Source organism: Panthera onca, chromosome B3 (genome assembly GCF_046562875.1).
Source record: "Panthera onca isolate mPanOnc1 chromosome B3, mPanOnc1 haplotype 2, whole genome shotgun sequence".
NCBI classification, from domain to species: domain Eukaryota; kingdom Metazoa; phylum Chordata; class Mammalia; order Carnivora; family Felidae; genus Panthera; species Panthera onca.
Window position 1 is genome coordinate 107,789,349 of NC_138344.1, and position 8,907 is coordinate 107,798,255.

The 8,907-nt window shown below is 34.0% G+C and overlaps 1 protein-coding gene across 1 annotated transcript in view; it reads left to right on the forward strand.

The window, feature by feature from the left end:
• SNAPC1 (small nuclear RNA activating complex polypeptide 1) overlaps window positions 1-7,435 on the forward strand; it is a 33,018-nt gene extending 25,583 nt beyond the window's left edge. The window contains exons 9-10 of the mRNA XM_060619998.3: window positions 3,630-3,728; window positions 6,309-7,435. Of these exons, the coding sequence (XP_060475981.1) occupies window positions 3,630-3,728; window positions 6,309-6,361 (152 nt within the window). The 3' untranslated portion in view covers window positions 6,362-7,435. The remainder of the gene's footprint in view (window positions 1-3,629; window positions 3,729-6,308) is intronic.
• Window positions 7,436-8,907: the final 1,472 nt, after the last annotated feature.

Genomic DNA, 8,907 nt, shown 5'->3' on the forward strand with positions numbered 1-8,907 from the left:
TGAGGAGTTAATGTAGAAAAATATGTTGAGGATTCTATTGTGACCAGCCCTGAAATGTGGAACCAGCAGACTTTGGTAGGCAGTGGGGAGTCATCTGAGACTTCTGAGCAAGAAAGTGGTATGACCAGTTTTCTTTGAAGAAAATCAATCTGGGAGTAGTATGGTGGGTAGGTGGGGACAAACTGAAAATAGGAACACTAAGTAAAAGGCTGTTTAGGAGTAATGAGCATCTGGCCAGGTGGTGGTAGGAATTAGACAAGCAGACGAACAGATAGGAGAACCAATGTCTATAACCAAACGTAGATGCAATTTAGAGGTATGTCACCAAACACAGAGGCTGATGGAGAGGGGTGAGATAAGGATGCTTAATGCAACTGAAGGAATATTGGTGCCTTTAACAGGAATAATGATCACAGGGTGAAGATTTCTTTTGGGGTAGAATTTGCCCTGATCTGCCTTTTCAGGTTCAATTCCTATAAGAGCCGTCTGGCACATAAGTAACTGCTCAGTGTATTGGTTGGATTTACCTAAATTTGTATTATTCAAGCTCCAGCTATATCTGTTCCCGATCCTAGACCATAGCATGCACACTTCTAGGAGGACATCAGTAATAGTAATGATATGGTTGTGAAGAAGATAGCAGCTATTATTTATGCCACATTTATGATCTGCCACAGTTTTTTCACTTGTCCAAGGTCACCTAGCTATAAATAGAGCTGAGATTTGAATAGCATTCTGTCTGAATACAAGCCTGAATCTTTAATTGCTATACTTGCTGTTTCTCAGGTAACTGGAAATAAGGATCTGGAGCTCAAATTAGACATGCAGTTAGGTACATTGTATTCTAGCTGCATGTCTAGTAACCATTTGTTTTGAGATTGAGCATTAGTCTTTAGTTATAATTGTGTCCCACATTGGTAGCTTTGAGCACAGTATAACCATCTACCTGATACCCTCTGGGGAGTTAGTGTTTGTGATAACTGAGGTTAATGATTTAAATGTCAAAATTTACTTTTTAAAAGTTTATTTATTCTGGTTAATATCTTTCTAAAACATTCTTCTCTATATATTTCTTGTTTTCTACAATGTGCACTTATTTTTATAATGAGAAAAATACTAAAATGTATTTTCTGCTCTCCTTTTTTCTAGAACATTGTACCCTAAACATAAATTTTCTCTTTACGACTCAGAGTTATCATCATAAGCATATTACATTACTAGGTTTTTTAATAATTGTATCAAGAAATATGTTAAGGGGCACCTGGGGGGCTCAGTTGGTTAAGCATCCAACTTCGGCTCAGGTCATGGTCTCTCAGTTCATGAGTTCAAACCCCACGTCGGGCTCTGTGCTGACAGCTCAGAGCCTGGAGCCTGCTTCAGAGTCTGTGTCTCCCTCTCTCTGCCTCCTCCACCACTCGTGTGCTGTCTCTGTCTCAAAAATAAATAAACATTAAAAAAAATATGTTAAGTGTGGGGAAATTTATCTTTATACTTATGGCTTCATGATACAGTACTTTGTCAGCTCTTAGGTCTTGTTTTGTAAAAAGTTTTTCTGTTATATTTATTGTGGTGGGTATCTTATTTCTACTCTCATTGTGGCTTGTTGCAATTTTTGGCCCTTTTGCTCCTTCTTAACTGTAATGGTTTAGGAAACTGGGTGGCCATTCAATTCAGTTTTTATGTACAATAAATGCAATCAGGTTCTGGATAAAGGCCTGGATAAATAAATGCAACATACTGGTGATTAAAGTTCATAAGCTTTATTTACTGTGTGGACTTTGAGATAAACATCTGAAGTTTTGTGTGCTTACTTCCTGGTTCCTTGTATTTGTATTGTACTTCTTGGTTTGTATTTGGTTTCCAAATACAAAAGCACTGTATTTGTTTTTAAGAGATTTTAGAGAGGGGCGCCTGGGTGGCTCAGTCGGTTGAGCGCCGACTTCAGCTCAGGTCACGATCTCGCGGTCCGTGAGTTCGAGCCCCACATCGGGCCCCTGTGCTGACAGCTCAGAGCCCGGAGCCTGTTTCAGATTCTGTGTCTCCCTCTCTCTGACCCTCCCCCGTTCATGCTCTGTCTCCCTCTGTCTCAAAAATAAATAAACGTTAAAAAAAAAAAAAAGAGCTTTTAGAGAACGTTGCTTTTTAGTTTTTAAACTTAATGTAGAAATCCATCTCTGAAATGTAGTTAATCATCATGTGACTAGATGAAAACTTTTTTCTCAGCTGTCAGTTTTTAACTCAGTCCTTTGACATTGTTGGATAGATTGTTAGGTTGTAAATGTGAATTTAGGGAAAAACCATTAATAATGGATATGGATGGACATTGCTAAAAGATTGTGAAGAACAGTATCAGTAACTTTGAGTAGATTGTACTGATTATAATTCTGCGAATTGAAAAATTTTATAGGTTCAAGTTAAAAAAAAAGTGATTAGATATACAAAAAGATTTCCTAAAACTACCATCTTAAAAATCATGTAGTAATTTACTATAATTAATATTTATGATTTGCAAGTAAAGGTAAAATTCTATTTTAATGACTTGAAACTTAGTATTATTTTATTAAGCTTGAATTGTGTTTAAATGGAAGCTTATTACCGTTTACTCAACTCTACTTTAGAGCAGTCTATTCACTGCATAAAGTCTATACTCCATTAAGGTCCCAAGCATACATACGTTCAGAGTAGAAAGCTTAAACTTATTTTCATTTAATTTCTTGCCTTTTGCACTGATAGGTACATATTAGCATATGTGCTAAATGAAATACTGTGGTATAAAAAAAGTCAAATCCATATTTAATCATTTAATAAATATTTGTTGAGGCTCTACTATATGCCAGGCACTTTTCTAAGTGCTGGGGGTACCTTAACTTAAATCAAAATCTATCTTTGTGAAACTTACATTCTAGTGGGAGGAGGCAGACCATAGAGAAAGAAATTCACATATAATAATAGATCAGGTGGTAAAAGGATTGGGGAAAAGAATAAGGCAGCGTAAGGAATAGAGAATGACTGGATGTGGGTATTGATGTTGGAACCTAAAAATTACGTGCTAAATGGGACCTGATGAGACAACGGTGTTTCATAAATTTGATTATGATATTTCTTCAGGCACCAGAAGGTTGATGTAGAAAAATCTTTTGGAAAATGGAAAGTCAATGGCAAATTATGACTAGAGAAATCTGTCTTGTAGAGTATATATAGTGAGAAAAGAAAGTATACATTTAAAAACAAGGCCATTAACTTTAAAATTACATTTGTGATTAGTTAATAAAGTTGAAATAACACACATGATTATTCCCTGATGTCTGTAGATATAACCCGTGATGTGTGTGAATAAAGCTTGAGTAAGATACTCATGTTTGGTTAATTTCATTTTTCCCCTTTTTCTCCATTTTCTTTACTTTAATGGAAGACTTAGGTTCTTTTCAAAGCTTAGATACAAATGTATTAGTACTTAAAAACAGATACATGTTTTAAAATGCATATTTCTCTTTATCATTACAATTTTAGCTTTTAGTTTAAATATCTAATTTTTGTTATTGTAATAATGACATTATTTGCGTAAAAAATTTTCTCAAAGACTAACATTCTTTGCTTTTGTATAAAATCATTTTCCCAACTATTTCCAGATGACGTGCAGAATGTACATAAAGAAGATAAATCTTTAAGGCTGAGTATGCCTGTAATTACAGAGGAAGAAGAGGACAATGAAAGTTTTAGTGAAACAGGTACAGATGAAATTTTGTTAAGCTCTTAGAGTGTCAAGGTTTAGAGTCCTTAAAGAGCTTGATGGTTGGCTGTATATTCCTGTGGTACTTTCTTCTTTGACACTTGGGGAATTTTAGTATTAATCATACCATAAATCATGACACTTTAAATGTTAAGACAATAAATAAATGGAAAGGAGAGGTAGTGGTTGATTGAGGTGAGAAGTGAAGGTAACATTCTGTTATTAGTAAGTGAATATGCCTCATCATGAGGATGTCCGCTTGAGTACTCCTAACAAATGGCAAGGTTCACAAGTTACAAATTTTTGGATAAAACTTTAAAAAGATTTTATTGTTAAAAAATAGTTATTTCAAATTCTAAGGAAAAATTTTCACCTATGAAATGATGATTGTAAAGTATTTAGTGGTAAATTGCATGACGTGAATTAAAATGGCTATACCTTTTAGTGTAGTTGTAGTTTTCATAATTTGTAGTTTTATTAAACAACAGTTTAAATAATATTACCTCTGGTAATGATAGTATTACAGAGAATAAGTTATATTTAGCAGTCTAGGCTTGGTAATTGGTAATCCAATAATGAATATAATGTGGATTAAGAATAATGCGTAAGGACTTGTTTCATTTTTGCTCTCTATTCATTCAGCATTTATTGAGTGCCTATCATGTTTCAAACACTTAGCTATGTACAGGGCTACAAAGACATATACTACTAGAATTTAAGAACCATTTTATTTTGATCACAGTTACGTAGATCTGAGCAGTGACTGGCTCATAGTAGACTTAAGTAAATGTTTATTGAATGAATCAGATCAGTCTGTGCCTTCAAGAACCTTACAGTTTAGTTAGGGAGAAAAACAACCCAGTTCATTATGGTAGAAACAGGGTTTTATTCAAGTATATAGAAGACAAAGAATAGACATCTAAAAGGGAATATTTATACCTTCAGAAATGTGAGTGCTTCTGTGATTTGCTTATGGCAGCGTAAAATAGTTCTTTACAATCTTGTGATGAATTTCACAATAGTTTCTTTCTAGTCTTGGTTGGCAGCTTTATTTTGTGAGTCAACAATTAAACACACATACACACTTTTATGGCTGTTTGGCAAGTCCCATTTTTGTCAGTTTGTGGGGCACCTGGGTGGCTCAGTCGGTTTAGCCTCCGACTCTTGATATCAGTTTAGATCATGATTTCACGGTTCGTGGGACTGAGCTGTTAGCGCAGAGCCTGCTTGGGATTTGTTCTCTCTGCCCCTCCCCCCTCTCAAAATAAATAAATAAACATTAAAAAAAATAAAATCTTTCAGTTTGTGATTTCTAAAAATTTGGTTAAATCATGACATATGCACATGATTTAACAATTAAAATGATTTTATAATATTCATTATAAGAAGCCACAGTCTTTTGACTTTGACTCCTATTTCATTCTTTCTTCATCACTTTTGACTCTTTATTGTTTTGGTGTTTATTACCTCCATGTCTTTAAATAACAGGTGTATTTTGTCACTTCTTTTGTGGATTATCTCTTGACTTGCCACTGAGGATTTAAGTCTCTTTAATATATTTTTCACATCCCACCTCAAATACATGTATACTTCCCAGTTCCAGCCTCCCAATTTAATTATTATTTTGCTTATATCAGTATTCAGCATTTACAAAACATTACTGGCAATAGAGCCATGTAATATAGTATGATTCTTCCTTAATCTGTAGATTTGTTATTTCTCCTTATTTTTTGCCTTATTTATTTTTTCTATAGACTTAACACTGATTTTTCCTCAAACTTTTCCTCATTTGCATAAATCTCCTCTTAGGACATTCACACACATGAGGCATTTTGAAACTTCAGTTTCATCTTCTTAAAGAAGTCTCTTGCTGACCTCTGAACCTGCTTTACTGTGGAAAGTTTGCTGCCTTGGTCTGCTGCACTCCATCCTGGCCATTGCTCTCTTCTAGGAATCTAGAAGATTGCTGGAATCTCTTTTTCTTCTTAGTTTCTTCCTTGTTTTTTCTCATTCCTTTTCCTGTCACTCTTTTGTTTTTCATTGGTGGGGAATATTTCACTTCTTCACACCTTTCATAATTTTCATGTTTTTGTATCTTCTGTTATTTTGTTTTAATGATCTGTAATTTTTAGGTTCACAGCTATTTCTAGATAAACACTCAGTTGAGTGTTAGTTGTGGCATCTGCTGTTGTATCTGAAAAGATGTACTAGGGGTTTGGGTTACATTTTCAGGTTTAATTGAAATGAAAATCACATCTTTATCTCTCTTTGCACTGGTCTGTATACCTTTCAGATCTGGTTTACTGGGTTTGTGTTAGTTATAGGGAGAGCATACCCCTATGAAACAACTTCAAAGTAGCCAATTATTAAATAGGATTTAGGAAGACTAGGACCTACCTTAGTAGATTTTCAACTGCAGTATATCCTTTTGAAGAAAATCATGTATGTTGGTTTAGGATTTATTTTTGGAGCTTTGTTTGAAGGCATTCCAATTAAGCAGCTATATAGTTTAAATGTATGTTATCAGTTAAAGTATTATTTTTTAGACCTGACAGACTTCTTAATTTTATGTCTTTAGAGTTCACGGCACCCAAGAGGAAAAGAAAATCCAGAACAAAGAACCTGGTGTAGAGTTCTTAATTTTGACCTTTCTGAAAGAAGAAAAGATTATATTTTTTGTATATTGAACAGGAAGACGGTCAGTATTAAAAATAATTCTTCTGGGAAACTGTAGGTTATTTCTTTGAAATGACAATATCTTAACATAGTTCTATACTAAAGGAACAAAAAATTAGAAATAAAAATTTACTTCAGAATTTAATTTTACCATTTCTGTTTATGAAGTCTGCATAAATGGAAATAAAGTTTGGATTTAGAATGTAAAAGAAATAATCCTGTTATTTGCAGATTATTACTGTTTCTGAAAACTTTTTGTGATGTTTTATTACTACAGTTCTGATAATATTAACTATTTAAAATACTTGTTCTTGAAATAGTAATGTTTATTACATGCAAGTGGTTAATTATATTTATAGTCTGGTAATGGATTTGTTTATGATGTGTATTAACTATTCTATATATTGTATGGTTGAGTGCAATACAATTTTTGCCTTATTTGCTTTATTTTTAAACCTATGAAACTTCTGTGGTCCGTAACTTAAATGATTGATAATTTAGGAAGCTCAATTTCTACTTCTGCAATCAATTAAATATTGTCTGGTGCTTGTTTCAAAGCTCCCTTTGGCCTAACATTTATGAATGTATGTATGTTTGTTTGTGTATATATAGATACATGTAGGCATGTGTCCATATATACACATATGATTAGTTCAGTACATTATTTAAATACATTTAAATACTAATTATTTCTGACAAAACCTTTAAGAGTGGTAATGTGAATTCTAGAATGTGTCGTACATACAGAAAAAAATGTCTATAGCTTTGTGGATGTGCGTGTTTAATTTCTCATTTAAGACCTTTAAATGGAGATCACTTAAGTTATGTTGTTTGAATTGCTGCCATTAGCAGACCATCTCCAGACCATGTAGTTGGCTCTGCCTGTCTTACAGTTGATTATACTCCATGTTGTCTTCTAGCATTGTAAATTCAGGAATTTTGCAAATGTCCTGTGAGTGAAAATGTGTGATATCTGTCCTCTTTTAAAATCAAAATACTAATGCTAGCCCAAATAAACTTTTATAAGAATCTATGATATCACATTTGTTATCAAAAAAAATTGTTTCCCCTGATTTCAGATATTCCCAGTAGTAGATGGGGTGGTTTTCATAATGTGGACATTGGGTAGAGCTTCTGGGATTTAAAAATTCTAGTGTTAGGGCACTTGGAGGTATGGATCTGTTATTGGCCTCTTGTGTACTAGGTTACTTACTAGAGCTTGTCTGATCATTAACATTTACAGACATTGTAAAGCTAAAGTTGCCCTCTGTTTTTGCATAATAGTACTTACAAAATACAAGGTTGTCATTTCACTTATACAATGAAGAAACTCTGTCTTAAGATGGTAAGTGCCTGGCCCACATTCACAGAGTTTGTAAGTGATGCATCTGGGATACAAATACAGGACTCTTGCCTATAATTTCAGTGTCATTTTACATAAGACAAAAGAACTGGAAATCCAGAGGAATACTCTGGACTGTAAGCAATAATACCCTATTTCACAGTGGCTTAAGCAGTAAGGAAAGTTTAAAACCAGTTAAGTCTCAGTGTAGGGTGGGTCTGAGTTATCAAGTACGTCTGTCCCATGATGGCTTCATATGCCAGGTTTGGGTCCTCAGGGAAAGCTGTATTTCTGTGTAGGGAACTGTTCACCAGCCAAGTTCCCAGATGTCAGCCAGGGACCAGGCTTGCAAGCCAACCTTTCTAAGGATTGCAGTCTCAGGCCTGCTGGGGTGCCTCTTTTGTGCACAGATTCGTCTCATTTTTCACTATTTCAAACAGTGCTGTGTTGATCTTCATGTGTATATCTTGGCTCACTTAGGCTGGGATTTCTGTTGGATAAACTACACATGGATTTGCATGTTGTACTATGTGAATATATGTAAAATTTTGTCAATTATTGCCAAATTGAAATCCAAAAGGAATGCCAATTTACTTTCCTCCTAACAGTATTTACAAAGGACTTGCCACGTCTCCGTTACACTTGTTATCAATCTGTAATTTTTGCCAGTTGAATATAGCCTGAATCTTAACAGCAGAAAATGTAGAAAGACCACTAAAAGTAACAAAATTGTATTAAACAGTTGTGAGTTGTTATATGGCCACATCTGACACAGTATAATGCTTTAGCTGATAGCAAGTTTTTCATGAATATATGATGATAGCATGTGAATCACTTGATAATTTGCTTTAAATATGAAATTGAAGTTTATTAAATAGAATTCAAATAGAAAATATTTGTGTTTAACAGGGATTTCAGAATTAAAATATGGTGTCATAATACTTGCTACCTACTAAATTAAGTTCTTTGTATTGTCAACTTGGTTATAATGCTGCTTCAAGTCATAAATACATGATTTTAATATTAAATACTTAACTAATTTTTTATGAGGAAGAGCAGTTGTGTGGCAGTGTTTATAGTCACAAGATATATTTTAAAACCATTCCAGGGGTACCTGGGTGCTCAGCCAGTTAAGCTTCTGACTCCTGATTTCTGCTCT